The 18,255-nt window shown below is 48.5% G+C and overlaps 1 protein-coding gene across 3 annotated transcripts in view; it reads right to left on the bottom strand.

Moving 5' to 3' along the window:
• Nucleotides 1-3,403: 3,403 nt before the first annotated feature.
• Nucleotides 3,404-18,255, bottom strand: part of TTC28 (tetratricopeptide repeat domain 28) — a 576,581-nt gene continuing 561,729 nt past the window's right edge. For 2 of the 3 annotated variants that reach the window (XM_037153288.2, XM_053669951.1), the window contains 6 exons: nt 16,844-17,075; nt 16,132-16,208; nt 14,617-14,640; nt 13,501-13,630; nt 10,538-10,645; nt 3,404-9,334 (listed from right to left, as the gene is read on the bottom strand). In XM_037153288.2, the coding sequence (XP_037009183.2) occupies nt 7,704-9,334; nt 10,538-10,645; nt 13,501-13,630; nt 14,617-14,640; nt 16,132-16,208; nt 16,844-17,075 (2,202 nt within the window). In that variant the 3' untranslated portion in view covers nt 3,404-7,703. The remainder of the gene's footprint in view (nt 9,335-10,537; nt 10,646-13,500; nt 13,631-14,616; nt 14,641-16,131; nt 16,209-16,843; nt 17,076-18,255) is intronic. The other variant, XM_053669950.1, reaches the window with a different exon arrangement.

The following is an 18,255-nucleotide window of genomic DNA, read 5'->3' on the forward strand; positions in this document are numbered from 1 at the left end:
TGCCATACTGTCTAAATTTTTATCTGCTTCATATATCAGTTATTGGGAGTGGAGGGTAGAATCTCCAGTTATGGTTTTGGAGTTATGCATGTAGATTTCCAGACTTGTAGTTCTGCCAATTTTTATTTTGTGAATTTTGAAGCTGTATGGTTAGCTGTATACAAATTTAGAATTTGTCTTTCTGCCAAGTATTTTTTAAATATTAGACTATGAGTCCTCTTTGTTTTTGTTAGTTCCTTTTACTTTAATATCTATTTTGCCAATCCTTTTATTGTCGATCATTTGGGGCCTAATGCATTTGTAGTTTTGGGGTTTTTTCCAAACTGCATATAGTTTCTTAAAGAGCATGTGGCATGTTGCCATTATGTAATTATTTGGTTTGCTGACATAATGATTACTGGCAATTTTTATTTCTTCCACCTTATTTTTATGTTTGTCTTTTAAAATAATTTTTGTTGTTACTTCCATTTTGCTATTCCTTTTTTTTCTTGTTTTTTTAAAATCATTTATTTATTTTTATTGATTATGCCATTACAGTTGTTCTATTCCCTTCATTCCCCTCCACCCTACCCCCCATCCCCACCATTACCCCCTTTAGTTTATGACCATGTGTCTCAAGTTCTTTAGATTCTGTATTTCCCGTACTATTCTTGCCCCCCCCCATCTATTTTCTATCTACTGTCTATGCTTATTTTCTGTACCTTCTCCTCCCTTCTCCTCCTCCCACTCCCCTCCTGCTAACCCTCCTTGAGATCTTCATTTCTATGTTTCCACTCCTGATCTAGCTGTCCTTTTAGTTTGCTTTTGTTTTAGGTGTGGTTGTTAACAACTGTGAGTTTGCTATCCTTTCACTGTTCATGGTTTTTTAACTTCTTTTTCTTAAGTAAGTCCCTTTAACATTTCATATAATAAGGGCTTGGTGATGATGAACTCCTTGAATTTGATCTTATCTGAGAAGCACTTTATCTGCCCTTCCATTCTAAATGAAAGTTTTGCTGAATAGAGCAATCTCGGTTGTACGTCTTTGGATTTCATGACTTGGAATACTTTTTTCCAGCCTCTTCTTGCCTGTAAGGTCTCTTTTGAGAAATCCTCTGACATTCTGATGGGGACTCCTTTGTAGGTGACTGTCCCCTTAGCTCTTGCTGCTTCTAGGATTCTCTCCTTCATTTGAATCTTGGCTAATGTAATTATGATGTGCCTTGGTGTGTTCCTTCTTGGGTCCAACTTCTTTGGTACTCTCTGAGCTTCCTGGATTTCCTGGAAGTCTATTTCCTTTGCCAGATTGGGGAAATTCTCCTTTATTATTTGTTCAAATAAGTTTTCCACTGGTGGCTGTGCCTTTCCCCCTTGTGGTACCCCTATAATTCGGATGTTGGAGCGTTTACAGATGTCCTGGAGGTTCCTAAGACTCTCCTCATTTCTTTGAATTCTTGCTTCTTGACTCTTTTCTGTTTGGCCATTATTTGCTTTCTTCTGGTCCACTCTTTTGATCTGAGTCCCAGTTTCCTTTTCATCGCTATTGGTGTCCTGTGCAATTCCATTCATTTCAATTAGTTTCACCTTCATATATTTGTCTAATTTGTGGCTATAATCAACCAGTTCTGTGAGGATCCTGATGACCAGTGTTTTAAACTGTGCGTCTGAGAGTTTTGCTATTTCTTCATCACTTAGATCTATAGGCTCTGGGGCTTTGAGATCTTCTTGAGCCATTTTTGGTCTGTTCGTGCCCTTTAAGTATGAGGAGGGGAGCCTTGGACTTCCAGGTCGCTGGGTTGTGACGCTGTACGTGGGGGCGTGGTCAGAGCGGGGAAATGGCGGCCCCCTCTGCTCTTTCTCACAGCTGGGTGGGGATTAGCGTCTTAGGTGGTTCACCAGGGCCGGGCCACTCAGAGTCGCTGGGTTATGACGCTGTATGTGGAGGTGGGGTCAGAGCAGGGAAATGGCGGCGCCCTCCACTGCTGCTTGCCGCGGGGACCCGCTGGGCCCGGGTCCAACTGCCCACTCCCTCGCCTGTCCACCTGCGCACAAATGCGCGACCACAGTCAACACGCAGCCCCACTTCCCCGCTGTCTCCCCCGCGGTTGCTCACCTGGTTGCTCTCTCGGTCTCTCACTAGGTCCAACCCTGCGCCTGGATTCCGCGCGTCTGGATTCCGTGCGCCTGAGTCTGACCGAGTCCTGTGCAACCCCACTTCACCAGTCGCTGGTTTCGCCCCTTACAGGTAAGGCTGAAGAATTTGTTGTTAACGGACTTCTGAAAAGTTCAATTTTCCGTGTTCTGGCTGTGTTTTCTGTTGCTAATATTTAGTTGTCCCTAAACTTGGTTGTGTGAGAAGGCACGGCACATCCACCTATGCCTCCATCTTGGTGGAAGTCCCGTGATCACCAGTGTTTTATACTGCGCGTCTGAGAGTTTTGCTATTTCTTCATTGATTAGATTTATAGGCTCTGGGGCTTTGAGATCTTCTTGAGCCATTTTTGGTCTGTTCGTGCCCTTTAAGTATGAGGAGGGGAGCCTTGGACTTCCAGGTCGCTGGGTTGTGACGCTGTATGTGGGGGCGTGGTCAGAGCGGGGAAATGGCGGCCCCCTCTGCTGTTTCTCACAGCTGGGTGGGGATTAGCGTCTTAGGTGGTTCACCAGGGCCGGACCACTCAGAGTCGCTGGGTTATGACGCTGTATGTGGAGGTGGGGTCAGAGCAGGGAAATGGCGGCGCCCTCTGCTGCCGCTCCTGCTGGGTCCCAGTCCAATCGCCCACTCCCTCGCTTGTCTATCCACGCACGGATGCGAGACCACAGTCAACCTGCAGCCCTGCTACCTCACTGTTTCCCCGAGGTCACTCACTGAGTTGCCCACCAGGTCCAACCCTGCACCTGGGTTCCACCCGCGCCTGAGTCCGTCTGACGGAGTTTCCCTGTGCAACCCCGCTCCTCCAGCTGCTCGTTTCGCCCCTCTTACCGGTCAGGCTGAAGAATTTGTTGTTATCAGACTTCTGAAAAGTTCAATTTTCTGTGTTCTGGCTGTGTTTTCTGTTGCTAATAGGTAATTGTCTCTAAACTTGGTTGTGTGAGGAAGCACTGCGTCACCACCTATGCCTCCATCTTGGCAGAAGTCTCTATTCCTTTAGATCAGTTAAGTTTTGTAAAATTTACTTGTTTCTCGTATCTCCTGACTAGTGAGTATAACCCTCTATTTCTATTTTTATGGGTGATTATGTATATTTATTTAATTTACTCTAAAAGTAATCTACCTCTCTTCCCAAACAACCTAGAACACTTTAACTTCCTTGTTTTACATATTGTTGTCAAGTATTTCAATTTGTTATTGCTACCCATGTGAAACATTAGTTTTTATACAGTCAGTTTTTATTTCGATTTATTCACATTTGCCTAGTTTGTTCACTATTCCTTCATGCTTCTGAGACTTTTACATGTAGGACTGTTTTTCTTTTTCCTGAAATGCTTTCTTTGGAAGTTTCTTCACATTCAGGGATCTGGCGATAATGAACTCTGTTTTGTCTAAAACATATACAAATGTAGAATTTTCTGGTCCTCCAACTCCATCACAGAAGATCAGAAGCGTTTGGTATCTAAGTAGCAGCCCACCAACAGGTACCTGGTGCCCTGGGGCTGCAGCAGCCTGCTTTCAGGTTGGCTGTGCTACGTGCTCTCTCGAGCGCTCCTCCTGGCACGTGGGAGGGTCCAGTGTATCTACAGGGATAAAACTCCACACAGGCGCATGCTCATTAGTGATACGTGACCACTCCGTGCACTGCAAAGAAAGCTAGAAAGTGTGGGATGTGTACAGAAAGCAATTCAGATTCAGCACTTAAAACAGAGGGAGCTCATGCTTTAATAGACACTGAAATCACAAAGGAAGGCCAAGTGCCTTAGCACTCTCAATAAAAATATGAAGTTCTTTTTACATGATAAATTCCATAATATAAAAAGTTTAATGCCATCTGGAAACTGTAATTTACAAAACTGTCCACATAGGCCAAAGATGGCTAACACTGCATATAAGGGGCGTGAGTGCCAAGTGGGGAAAGGGTCTCAGGGACAGGTGACTGCACATGCCCTTACGTGGAACATCTTTGAAGGATCTGGCACAAACAAGGCCCAGTTCACAAACCACACGTACAATCATTTTAGATAAAACAACAAAATATGTGATCAAGTATTATACAATTTCCACTTTCTGCCTACTTACAAAAAGCAAACCAGATTATTGCGTGGTATTTTTTCCAACCTGAACGGAAGCTAACGTGACAGTTCTCCTTGTGTTAGGGGTGGTGGGACAGGCGGGCACTATACTGGAGACTGGCTACAGTGATCACTTACTGAGAGTTCCTGGGACAGACAAGGTCAGGGTAGCGACAGTGTGTACAGCACCTGGTCTCCTGCTGAGACCCCAGCAAGTGTCAGTGTGGAGCATAATTTTTTTCCCAAGGGGATGGAGGTAAGAACTTCTTCATTTTATCACACACTAATGTGGATCATAATGTAAATTTTAGTAGCTAATTTTGACTTAGTTAAAATTGGCAAAGTAGTTGTTATTCACTGCTATGAATTAAGGCAGAGTCTGCTACTGCCTTGCTTTGTGGTCATACTAAGGTTTCTAGGGAAGGGAGATTTTATTGCTTGTGTTCAGTGTGTTCACATCTGATGGAGTACAATAGGGGCAGGGCAATCAGTTTTCTGAGCTGTGAAAAAATTGTATCCAAAGGTATCTGCATATGGAGAAGAAAAAATATTTTTGTAAAGTTTACCCACATCCACAGATTCCTTCCAAAGTGGAACAAAGAGCCAACAATTGTGGAGCCGTTTGCTTCTATCCATGTGGCTTCGGGTTCTCCTGCACGCAGTCAGTTTTGTCCACAACCTGACACTCATTTCCCCCAGACTGCAGAAACAACACACTATTCTAATCATGTTTTCTGTTATCTATACCAGGAATTAGCAAACTTTCTTAAAAGGCCCGGTATTTAGGTATTTTAGGCTTTGTGGGCCCAGAGACAAAATCAAGACTATCTGTAGGTAGGTATTTAGATAACTATTTTAAAGATGTAAAACCCATTCCTAGCTCAGGACTGTAAAAATCCAGGCCTCTGACCTGATTTGGCCTGTGGGTCGTAGTTTGCTAACTTCTGATCTGTACAAAGAAATCTGCGAATTATACAATTTCACATAATTTTAAGTGCATACATTTTTCAGTGAAGCCTGAAAAATTCACTCTCATTTCACATCCATTTCACTCATATAGAAAACACCAAGACTGACAGTAAAGGTAGAGAAGCCACGACTCTACAGTGATTTTTTGTTTGGTCCTATTAGTTTATCATCTTAGCTTTCCTTCATTGAAGCTTATAGCTAGAACAACAACAAAAAACATATACCATTTGGCTTTTTAACAATGAAAATGTAAAACAGCAATGTACGTAGGGCTAAAACCAGGTTAGGGTCCATGAGTCCTCCTAGCTGGCTGGATAACCATGGGAAGCGGTCTGGGGGTGAAGGGCGTGCTGGAGGTGGGCCAGCGGGGCGGCACCCTCACCCCCACGGGTGGAGCACAGACACCGGGCCTTTCCTCCAGGGCTCCTTGGCACTTGGGAAAGAGGCTGAGATTTGCTGAGAAAGGAACAGCCCAACTATCTACATAAGGATTTAGAAATTTACTTTGAGGTTTAGTTTCCTTATTGAGGACCTGATTTTGCTATCTAATGCACAGTGCTATAAACTTGGCTTTTATTTACTACACTAGTACTTTTATTATCATGTATTCTTTCCCTACTAACTTAAAGACCACCTCATAATTGCTTGCATCTTTATAAAGTATTTCTCTTCCAGTGCTGGGTCAGGGTTAGAATGGGACATCCTCGTTTGCTTTTGTCAGCTGTTTGGGTTAAGTGCAGAAACCTCTCTGACAGAGCAGAGCAGAGGAACACAAATTGAATAAATACTCGGAGTACACTGAGGAACTGGGCAGGTGGTCGGTGTATAAAGTGAGATCCTGCCCAAGGTTAAAGACCTGACCCGGGGATCCTGATGTTCGTGTCCTTCCTGCCAGGCCCCTTGTGTCCACTCCACGGGCTGCAGGTGTCCTGGGCCAAGCCCACCTTCCTGTGATAAAACACACCCTCACAGCGAGGATGGCAGGCTTTTAATTTTAGAATTACCTAGGAGAGGCTTCTTTAAATTCTCTAACTAAACTTAGCACTAATGTGATTTTTAGCATTTCACTTCTTATGTTCATGGTTACCCCTCCCGAGACTATTCTGTCTCCTCCCAGCTCAGCACATCAGTCAGTGTCCTGCCATAGCTGTCAGGAAGTCCACCTTTGTTTTCTGCAACAGCACTTTCAGGGATATGTTTCCCTTTTCAGCCACATTTGGATGTAAATCCCAGCAAAGACCCTGCTTCACAGGCTGTGGACATTAAAGCCTCTGTGGGAGGGGCGGGGGCCTTGTCCTTCAGACGCTGGAGCAAGGGACCCTGGTCACAGCTGAGGGTCACTGTAGCTCACAGACCTGGGGTGCTGGGATTGTGGGAATCTGGCACAGATTTTAGACAGAAGTGGTTTTAAAGGCCTGGGGATAGGAGAAGAGAATAAAATTGAGCAGCTAATAAGGTGAGTAGGAGCTGGAAGGCTACATTCTGGTTAAATCTAGGTAGCCAGGGGATTTTTTTTTTTTTTTTTTTTTTTTTTGCTTATAAGGAAACAATTCTTTCAGTCTGTCCACCCTTAAGTTTGATAATTACTTGCTGATGACTATTCAAAATTTGCCATTTTAAAAAACTTTTTGAGCTTTTAAAAATAATAGCTATAAATGCAAAGTACTATTGATAATAAAACCAAGTTGTTTATCCATGTACAAAAGTCATTAATGTTTTAAAAGCACAAAGTTGCATTTTAAATCACAATTGCATAGTTCTAAAATGCCTGGTTAAGAGTTACATAGATTTTTTTAAGAAACTTCAAGTTTGGTTGACAGTGGGCCCCAAGGACATTTGTAGACTTGATGAAGCAGAGTTCAGGATGGAAGTGCAGTTCTGATGTGAATTATTGCATTGTTACTGTAGTGTTACAATAGCATGAGACCAAAATTGCTACAATCACAAATCATTGGCATTTTTAAAAAACCATTATTCTGTTTTTGGCGAATATAACGTTTTCATGTAGAATTCAAGTTAGAGATATTTTATATATCCCACCCCCAATCAGCACCTGAAAGCCTAAAAAAAAGCTTTATTTGTATTTCTGTGTATAAAAGGTATTGCGTATATACCTCTTAGCAAAATACGCACTCCCTTTCCTCTCCCCAACCCAGAATGAACCATGACCGTTTTTATACAAAAATCCTGTTGAATAATCATGTCAAAGATGAGAAGCAGAGAGTTTAAAGGTAAACATTTGGTGAAGTGTGTAGAAAATGCCATGAGCCTCCTGTACCAGCCCCACAGAAGTCCTGGCTTTTGGTGAATCTGACCCAGAGTCCCAGAGAAGCCACCAGCTGCATGTGTGTGTGTGTGTGGTCTGCAGTGTCCAGGCAGGTGCGGTGGTGCCCCTCACCTGGAGAGCGCAGCCTCTGTCAGGTGGCTGGTGGCTTCATGGGAGCACTGCACTCAGACAGGGGGGTTGGCCAAGTGAATGATATCCTCTCTGCAGGCTGCTGCACTCTGAGTCACTGGGTATAAAAGATGCTTTAACATTTAGAGGAAGGAAAAAATCTTCCTGGGGACAGAAACTTGTAGCCATTTCCAGAAGGAAGTCTCAGAGGGCGAGTGGGCGCTGCAGCAGGGGGGCCGGTGGGCGTCGGCAGCATGCTCAACGTGGTGGTCTCGCTGCGCCAGTGCCCGTTGGGCGGGCCTTTTTGTGGCATTTCTCCACGTTGTTGCAAAGACAGCTCCTTAAGTTCAAGCTTGTCTACTCCTTCCTCCTTCTTGTTGTGCCGAGGTGACAGATTTAAGAGACTGAGGACATCTCTTCTGGAAGCCATCGTTCCAGGGCTCCCCCGGAATATTCTCATTGGCCCTGTGGGGTGCTGGGGCGCACTCTGCCAGAACATCTTTAGGTTGTGGACAGCCTGCACCTTTTCATCAATGGCTGCCATCTTCAGTTTGTCTATGTCGGGAGCATCAGCTGGACTAGAGCGAGCAGAACCAGCTGAGGAATAGGAAAGAGCTGGGGATGGTGCACTGCCAGCAGGAGATTGATGGCCTGAGCTTGGGGACATGTTCCTTGGTGATTTGGAGATGTGGGCACTGTAAGGAGAGCTGGGATACTTCAGTTTAAAGAGAGGTTGGTCGGTCAAGGAAGTCTGGGAGTCAGAGCCAGGTGACGGCCGGCCACTGTGCTGGCTCAGGCTGTCTTTGATGGACACCTCTGAGGGGGCAGGGCTGCTGTATCCTGAACTCACCTTGGGCAGGGATGAGCTTCTGGCTGGGGGCTTTGGTTTAACAGTAATTGGTGATGGCTGACTCTTCTGATGTGAGAGGCTAGGCCTGCTAAATGCACTGGTTTCTGATGCTCTAAAGACGGCAGCATTGTTTGGCATGGAAATGCCATCTTCTGGGTTATTACTCTTGCTGGTCTGACTGCCACCCCTCTGAAGACGCTCCACTGCAATAAGATGACTTTGTGTCTCTTCTAGAATTTTCTGGGCCAACTCTTGTGGATCAAGCTTTGGGTTGCTTTCTTCTTGGGATTTCACGGTGCTGTCTGTTTCTGTGCTAGATTGGTCTGATTCTCCCGTATCTGAACTTGCTAGTTTTCCAACCTTTTGGAAGGGCGAGTTTGGGCTGGGAATCAGAGTCATTTTAACTGGAGAATTGGGAGTGCTTACACTCCCCTTGGAGCTCACTGAGACTTTCACACCTCCAGCTGCCCCTCCTCGAGACTGTTTGTGATCTGGTGAGAAGTGTGTCTTTCTGTGTTCTTGGTAGGCTGCCAAAGGCTCAGTGCTGATGATGGAAAACCCTTCATATTCTTCTTCATCTTTGCTGCCTGTGGGGTGAGTCTGGGGGGACAGCTGGCTTCGAGGCAGCGTGGACCGCTGTGTGTAGGCGTTCTTGGACCTGTCACAGTCCTGCCGTCCTCGGGGGCCTCCACCTTCCGACCCCCCCTCAGGCTTCGAGACAAAGCTCATGGAGGAGGCAATGGAGCTCAGACTGTACACAGAGATGGCGTCCGAGGCGATACTGTCTGCACCAGTGGGAGAGAAGGGGGGGTGCTGGTAGCCCAAGGGCAAGGCGTTGGAGACAGACTGGGCCGAGGCCAGGGACTCCAGGGAAGACGAGCTGTCAAGGCTGAGGCGCTTGGGCAGTTCAGTAGAATCTAAGAGAAAATGCATGTGCCCAGAGCGCAGTTAGCATTCTGTATGGTTTTGAGTTTTCTTTCAAAGTCACACGCATCTTTATATGCACAGAAGCTAGGAAAGCATTATACAAAGTGCTACATATGACAACTTGAATTCGTCTTATAATCCTGAAAAACGCAGTTCTGTTGGAAATAGGAAATCTTACATAGGGACAGAAACACCCTTGGGGACCCTATGTCTGCCTCCTGCTCTGACCTGGGAGACCATAGGGCCCTGCGAGCAATCTGTGCTGTCCCCTGTGCTAGACCCAAACCCATCACTGCACATTCCAGCCTCCTCCTCTGCAGTCGTTTACACTCACTCTCTGTACCACCTCTCCTCCCACTTTCTCGTACCCAACTCCACTCAGGCTTTTGTCCTCCCCAGTTCTCATAAAGGCACCAGTGATGTCCCTGCTGCCACATCAGTGCCACATCACTGCTCAGTCTGAGGTTGATCGCACCCTGCCTTCACTGGCGGCTCCTCCTCATCTTTGTGACCTTTGAACCCCAGCATGCTCACAGAACTCAGTCCTCTTCCTCTCAGGCCTGTATGCACATGTGTGTCTCCTCCATGGCCTCTCCCTGACCTCCAGACTCATAAAACCAGTTGCCTACGTAGGTGTTTAATGGATACTTCGAAACTGAGTGTGTCCAAGATGAAACTCAAATCCGTATCTCCTGGACCTTCAAGACTCAGCAAAAGGTAGTCCCTCTGGCGGTTTTTCCAAAAAACAGGGTCTCGCCTTTGATCCTCTCTTTCTGACATATATTCTTCAGCAGATCTGCTTGGTTCTGCATTCAAAGCAGGGCTGCCATCTGAGCCAGCATTTTGTTTTCATGTTCCAGCCAGCGCGGACCTTTGAGAAGGCAGGTGTTCCCCCCAGGTCCTAAAAACTGCCTCCCAAGTGGTTCCTCCCTGTCCTGTCTGCTCTTTGGCTGCCCTGTCTCCTTCTAGTCCTGCACACTCTGCTTGTTTTCTCAATAGCACTTGGCAGCACCTCAGCTAATGTATCATGTGTACTTTAATTGTAAGTTCCATGAGAGCAGGGAGTTTTTGTTTACCGTTCTTGAACAGTCCTTAACACACACACACAACCCCCCCCCCCATTTCTTTCCCCTTCCCACAGAGTTGCTGGGTGTGCTGGCATCTGCCCCAGGGGCCCTGGACAGAGCTCTTACCGAAAAGGGCAAGCAGGGACTGGAGTGCAAAGTGCATGGTTCTTCGATTGGCTTGTTTCCCCGTTTTCAAGATTACCTCCTCCTGACCAACTTCACAGAGATCAAAACCTAGAGGAACAAAGAGTATGAACATCTGCTCCTTAGGGAAGATTCCATATTCTGAAAAGGATGAGAATTGTGAGGCCCCTAATACAGTGTCATGGGAACCCCCACAGGCCCCTTGGCAAGCGCCCTGCCTGGGGCTGCCCTCTGTCCCTTCACAGAGCACTGGCCACTTTCCTGCCTAACTACATTCTTGAGAGCTGGGGGTCAGTACTAGAAAAGACTCATTAACATTTGTTTTCTCCATGCTTTCGTAGAAGAGTCCACTTAAAGGAGTCTGCCCAGGGCAAAAACTAGCCACTCTTTTTGGCACTGAGTCCAGTATTTAAAGCTGGTGCATAGGAAGGTAGAAGCTTCTCAAGGGCAAGGACAATGTTTTCATATGTGCTCAATGTCCGCCACTGAGGGCTTTGGGACAAGCTCTCTGCGATAGTAGAGAATCTATCTTGGCTAAACCACCCTGTGGAGACTCCACTCTGCCAAATCCCAGGAGAGGTTGCTCCCCGAATGTAAGGGTTCTACTGAGGCTTTGGGGCAGACACAACAAAGGGCATGAGCTTCGGAGCAAGAGGCTGGCTGGTGGGCTGTTGAGCCAGCACTTGGACTTCTTAAGAGATGTTGCGGAGGCATCCAGTACCTCTCTCCAGGAAAAACTCAGGAGGAAGGAGCCAAACACACTGTGACCAAGGTGGGGCTGCGTCCAGAGAAAGGCCCTGCCAAGCAAGAATGTAGGGCCTGAAGCACCCTGGGCACTGAAAAGCTTCACTGAGCCTCCTTAGCAGATGACTGAGCTCTGCCCGAAACCCTGCAAGCGCTTGGTGCCGAAGGCCCGCAGGCAGGCACCTGTGTGCCAGGCCTTTCCCTCAGTGTTCCAGTGACAAGAACCTGTCATTTACAGTGCTGCCTTTGTCAGCATGCTGTGCATTCATGGTGGAGGGTATTCACTAAAGGAGAAATTTGTGTCTATATTTTATTCCTACACAAGGATTCCAATTGTGGTGTGAGGCTGTCATTCCCGTGGAAATTGGGGTTACTTAAGGAGCCACTCAGCATTCTGGTCACTATGGGACATTTTCCTCTGACTCATAAACAGTACCTGAAAGCAACAGGAAGGTCTCAGAAAACTCAGCATTTAAAAACAAGTCAATATAAATATAATAGCTTAGTTAGAACCTCTACTTTTACCAAATGATTTGAATTGGTTGTTCCAACAGAATCGAGTCCTCTAAATAGCCCACAGCCCCGAGACAGTTGTGATGACACGTGCTTAATGGTGAGGGCCAGAAGGGGGCATCTCTCTGGATCTTGGCGCCCTCAGAGTAAGGGAGCCACTTCTCCAGCTGCCCAGCCTACAGAGACTCTTCTTCCCCACCCCCAGTCTCAGTCCAAGGATCTGAAAATAAGTATGTGCATACCCCTCACCTCTTGAGTATCAGTGGAATTTGGAAAGTACAAAGAAGTAGATGAACATCAGCAAAATCACCCACAACCTGAGCACCAGAGAGCCAGTGATACACCTGGCAAAGAACATCAAAGCATCCAGTTCACAGGCGAGGAGGGCTGACTTTGTCACGCCCACAGCCAAGGGAGGCTTAGGTCCTGCTCGAGGAAGAGCATTTCTTTCATAAAGAAAGGTCTTGGCTCTATCTTCTTACCTCCCCTGGGTCACTGGCCCAAGACCAGCCCTACACTGACAAGGGATCCATCCTGGCTATAGACGGGGCTTCCTCACTCTTGCTCCACATGCTACTGACTACATTTATGTAGATATCAATTTACTGTGTTTACACCAAGACAACTGCTTTAAGTCCACAAGAAAACAACTAATATAGATCATAAAGGACATCAAAGGTCTTCACAGGGTATGTGGCAGTGGGAGCTTTGTGGGTTTCCTTTTTTTACCTTCAAAAACAAATGGTGCCAGATCTAATTGAGGTGGGGTAGGGAAGGTCATCTACAAAGTGGGTTAGAAAAGATGGCCCAGTGCTGAATATCTCTGGGCCTCACAAGCAGAGGAAAAATTCTTTTTAAAGGACTTGCTACCCTGCCATGGCTGATGGTTAATCCCTGTACCAGTGAGTTCAGGCTGTGTCATTCTCCAAAGTCTCCCCACGCGTTCAGGTTGAAAACCCAAGGCCTTCCTGTGGCCTCCTGGCCCATCAGAGCTGCTCCCCGTGCCTCCCTCAGGTCAGGTATTTACTGTGTGTTCGCCTTCCCCACTAAGAGGGCAGGGCCTTCTGGCCTCGGCTCACTGCTGCATGCCCAGTGCCTAGAGCACTGCCTGGCACATAACAGGTGTACGAGAAAAGCTGCGGTATAACTGGTTCCCAAGCAAGTCACACAGGCTCAATGGAGCAGGAGGAGAGCAGCCTCCAGCCTCTCGTGGAGTCCCCTCAGGAGCTGCCTCCACCGAGTCACAGTGTTGTCAAAGGAAAAGTGAGCATCTTCAACTAAACAAGGGTCTTGCATGTGCAGTTCTGGGTCCCTACAGTCAAGTTTAAGGTGGCTTCAATAGTTTTCCTTTCTGCCAGTTTCCAGTAGACAATGATAGAAAACAACAGTGAAACCACTGTTTTATGACAGTTCAGCTTTTAAACACAGCCTGACTCCCAACAATACTGAATTTAGCAGATTCATATGGAAATGAGGGACATGAAATCACAGTATAGGGGAAATGGGGCGAAGCTGGGAGCCACTTGGAAATCGTACGAAAGCACTGGAACCTTTGAGTTAACTATTTTTGAGTAATATCTGAGAAGACAGAAGACCCCTAAGAGTCTACCAACTTTACCCAACAGAAATTAAGAGAAAAGTAGGTTTTTAAAAAATGGAGCTAAAGAAACCAGTTAAGCCTGCCCTACCTAGAGCCGCCAAGAATTCGTGACATCCTGGGAGCCGCCACAGCTGGACACTGATGGAGACTTGAATAGGAGCCGAGGCAAAGTCCTGCTCCTTCTCGCAGGCTTGCAGCTGGACCAGCACCTGGTGGAGCTGAGCAGGGGGGAGCAGCATGAGCTTTCACTTCTTCCAATGTCTTCTACCCCTCCGGCCCGCCAAGGACTTGTCCCTAAGTTACTCTTGTGTCACCTCTTACTGTCATCACTAATGACCTTACATGTGTGTAGCATATGAAACTCTCTTTCCAGTGTCCTCTTTCTGGGAAGCTCAGGGGGCTGTGGGGTGGTAAAGGTCAGTCACAGTGAGGTTTTCTGCTTCCAGCCTCACATCTCCCCTCAAGCACACTTGTGATGAAGAGGACAAGAGAGGACTTGGGCCTAGAAGAGGGGTAGGTTATAGGCCTGCTCATCTCCACTTTTTATTTAATTAAAATCACCTTTATGATTTGAAGTAAATAGTGAAGAGGAATCCAAGGTTATATTCTAGACCAGGGGTGTCAAACTCATTTTCACTGGGGGCCATATCAGGCACACGGTTGCCTTCAAAAGGCCAAATATAATTTTAGGATTATATGACCGTAAGTACTTAAGGGGCAAGAAGCTCGGCGCTGCCGCTGGGTAGAAACAGGGTAGAGGGCCGGATTCAGCCCGAAGGCCTTGTGTTCACCACCAGTGTTCTGGAACCTTACTTAGCACTCAGCAAACCCACAGAACCTGCTGAAGTACCCATGGTGTTTCAGGTTTCCTGGCTCTGTGAACACTGCTGTGGAGCCTTGTGTGGCCTCACAGTGTCACTCACTCTGAGCTGCTTCTGCCCCTGCTGTGCTGATGGCGCTGAAAGGTCAAATCAAGAACACAAGAGGGTGGAGCAGGAAAGGGAGCCAGAGCAGAGGAAGGGGGTGGACTGCCTGAGCCAGCGGCACTGGCCGCCCCAGCCCGAGCGCATGTTGGCATGTGCATGCGACTCGGAGAAACAGCACAGCACCTGTGCACCGAGCTCAGAGCATGCCAAGGGGACCTCGGGGGTGGGTGGGTTGAGGGGCTCACCTGACAACAGTTGCTACTTAAAGTAGTACTCACCATTCCAACCATATTTTTAACAGCCTTCGGCCAGCAGATTATAAGGAAAAGAAAGAAAGAGAGAGAGAGAAGACAGTTTAGATCCAAGCACAGGTTGTTATGCAACATGAGCTGACCACTGCTTTAGGAAGCGCCACACCAGGCCCGCGGCTCTGACCGGGAGGGGAGAGGAGCAAGAGTCAGCAGGGACACAGGAAAACGAGCAGCTGTACCCAGGCCAGAAGCACTCGGGGGTCAAGGGGCTCAGGTCAGCCAGGCCCTGCGCTTCTTTGCCAGGAGAGGAGCAGGGCAGGCTGGACTCAAGTAGGGAGGGGGCACAGCGGGTGTGAATAGCCTCTCTGTAAACCAAAGTCTGCAGTTCCAGAGTGGCTCAGGAAATGCCCACTATCCCTCGGCCACAGTGGGCAGCCTGGGATACTTCCTTGGGGCCAGGCAGGAGGATGTCAGGTACAAAGTCCCTGTGCTGCCACCAAAAGGAAAAGAAATTATGCAGCTGGCTCTTTGGAGTCTCAGTCTTGCCTTGCAAGTGTAATTCTAACTTCTTTGTGGAGCACAGGCCACCTGGGGTCATTCCACCATGCGACATTCCGGAAGTGTCTTCCTGACCACCTTCACAAGCAGACAGAACAGCACTTAGTATAAAACGAGAAGGAGCCAGACCACCAAGCTGTGTTCGCATCCCAGGTACGGGAGGCTCCAGGCACCGCTCAGATTTTCAGAGGTTAATACCAGATGCTGGAGCTTGATTTCCACACAGAAACATTCTGCTGATAAATGTATAATGATGTGTGTTGTTTTTTCAGTTTATTACACTCAGGATCACCAGAGAAAACTGCTCTGTGCTCTTCAGGGGTTGCTGCATCCTCCAGAGGCCCTGCCACACACACCTGCCTGCTGGGGCTTCAACCAGACTCTCACAGCCCGGTATGCAGGTCATGCAGTCTGAGAGCAAGTTGGGAAGGGCCTACATAGTGCTGAGAGTTAGACTCCTCCAAATGCCTGAGTAAAATTGCTACATTTTCTTAAAAGAAAGCACATTTTTAAAAACCTGCTAAGTGGTATCTTGAAATAGAGCTGTTTGTGTCACTGCTGTGCCATAGTGGCTGTTCTGTTTCAAGTGGAGTTTGTACTCAGAGAATCAGTGCTGGAATGCCTGCAACCAGGCTCACCCTGCACCTGCTGGCTTAGGGAACGTGGCTGTTTAAATCATGTCAGTCAGCATGAAAAACTGGTGGTTGGAGGTGACAAGGTGCAGAAGGCCTCTGAGTGGAGAGGCCAGGAAGTGCCCTGGCACTACAGGTGACAGCAGCCCCTTAAGTGTCCTATGAAAGCCCTAGAGCACCTGGGACTCAGTGCCCTCCATCTCTAGCATTTTCTTACTCCCAGCGTTTGCCTTTTCCTTCTAATCACAAAGGCAATGAGACTGTACTGCTTGCAGGTTCCTATTCAGGGCCAAATCACTCTGTACTTGGCACAGCTCTCGGGTCTGAGCTCAGCAGCCCTGGCTCGACTCACCCGGCTGATGAGCTGCTCGCCTGTCTCCGAGGCAGTGATGAGCTTGCAGAGGGCTTGGAGGGCAGGGGTGGGAAGACCTAGACCAAGAAGAGGAAGATGGGTGTTAGTTCAGAGGGAGCTCTGCACCCACAGTCCTGCTGCCTTCCCAGGGGAAAAAGCCCAAAATGCTCAGCATTGGTGGCCTTCAGGACAGCCAGACCCGCAGGTCCATGTCTGACTCAGGAGACAGTGGTCTCCGAGAAAGGCAGGTGGGGGCAGGCGCCATCCCGACCTTGCTGTAGTCCTCCAGGTGCACGGTCACACGCCCAGGACCCTTAGTCATTTGGGCTACATCATGCCCTCTGAGTGAAGCACAAAGGACACCCTGAGCTGCTGTACCCTGCTTTACTCTGGGGAAGCTGCACAGCTCTGTCAGGTCTGAAGCTGTTGATTAAATATTAACAGCAGCTACTGTTTGGCCAGCATCATCTCATGTCACCCAGAAAGAGGCAGAGCCAGGGCAGAGGACGCCTTGCCACCACAAGTCCAAAGATAAGAGCACCCATTTCTTCCAAATCCGAAGCCCGTGTCTGGGAATCTGCCACGTCTCAGCACACTCGATCACTCCTTCCCAGCCCTGGGATCCAGCATCCTCCTGAGTGCAGGAGCCATGGCCTCCAACCCATGTGTCAGTCAGTCCCTCTGGCTCTGCCCTGCCCTGCCCAAGGCTTACCCAGCAGGGACTGGATGGTGCTGCTGCACTGCTGGAGCCGGTCTCCAGGGTCAGAAGTTGGGAAGAAGACGGCTGCTGGCAGGCCACTGGCTGGGGGGTCCAGCCGGAAGCCCACGGCAGTGAGGAGGGCCTGCCAGCCAGGGATGCCGCCTACTTTGTTCTCCACACTCTGCTGGGACGTGTACATGGCATTGCGCTGCCCATTCTGAATGCGCTGCAGGGACTTCTCCACCTGCAGGGGGAGAGGGGAGTGAGGTGCTGCTCTGCACAGGGGCCAGCCCTGGTTTCTCTTCAAGTGGCTTTGGGGGGATACACAGCCCCACAAGTACAGCCGACGGCGCCCAGGCCGGAGTGCTAGACATGGCCTGGCTTCTTGCAAGGGAGGATCCAGAGGGGAGGGATGGTATAATCAGACCCGGCAAGAGCTGGTACAACCCACAAGAATTCTGTTCCTCCCCTGACCCCCTTCCTCCCACACCAGGCTCTCCTCCACAGACACTGAAGTGATTTGTCTGCAAGCCACTCTCAGGTCAGGGACAAACCATGTACTGGCTTCCATCATTGGAACCCTCAGGCCTTCAAGACCTTCATACACCAAGCAGGGCCCATCCTGGGGCCTTGGCTGGCAGTGACCCTCTTCATTATGCTTTTTGACTCATCCTTCACCTGCCCCAGCACTGGCCTTGGGAACCTGTGCCTCCTCCATAAAGTTCCCCTCCTTCCTTCCAGGGCCTAAACTGGCGCCTGGGACATGGGCTGAATCCACCAAGTAACTACCCAAGTTAACACGACCCAGGAGCACCCCACAGGACTCCCAACAGCCTCGGGCCTTCCCCTGGCAGCTTCTCTCTCTAGAGAACCTCTGTCCATCCAGGATGTGCTGCATGCCCTGGGGCACATGCCCTTACCATCACTGGAGGGACAAGAAAGTCATTCCAAGATGTCACCTGACACTTCTTACAGCAAAATCCTGGTGCTGTGGGTTGACATCACAGGCAGTGAAACAATGAGTGTCCCAGGCAAAGCAGAGGACCAGCCAGCTGGCTGTCCATTAGGCTGGAAGGGCCTTGGAGACATAACTGCATGCAGAGTCAAGTGGCACCGAGGGTAATTAGAGATAAGGGCTGGTAAACTTGACCCATGGCCCTTGTAGTCACAGCAGACATGAAGCTAAGAAAGAAAACCTGTAAATGTGCATGAGGAGCCTCGAGGCCAAGTGGGGAGCAGCTGAGAGGCCTGGCTCTTGCCCAACAGCCTGGCCTGGGAGAAGCGAGCCAAATGCAGTGGGCAGTTAATTACCTAAGGCAGTCTGGGGGCTTGTGGAAGAAAGAGGGTCACTCAGGGTGTGACAGGGACCTGAGAAGTGCTGAGCAACTTAAGGGATCTGTGTAGCTTTCGGGCACAGGTTTAAA

Source organism: Artibeus jamaicensis, unplaced genomic scaffold (assembly GCF_021234435.1).
Source record: "Artibeus jamaicensis isolate MK-2021 breed Jamaican fruit bat unplaced genomic scaffold, CSHL_Jam_final contig_525, whole genome shotgun sequence".
Taxonomy (NCBI): Eukaryota; Metazoa; Chordata; class Mammalia; order Chiroptera; family Phyllostomidae; genus Artibeus; species Artibeus jamaicensis.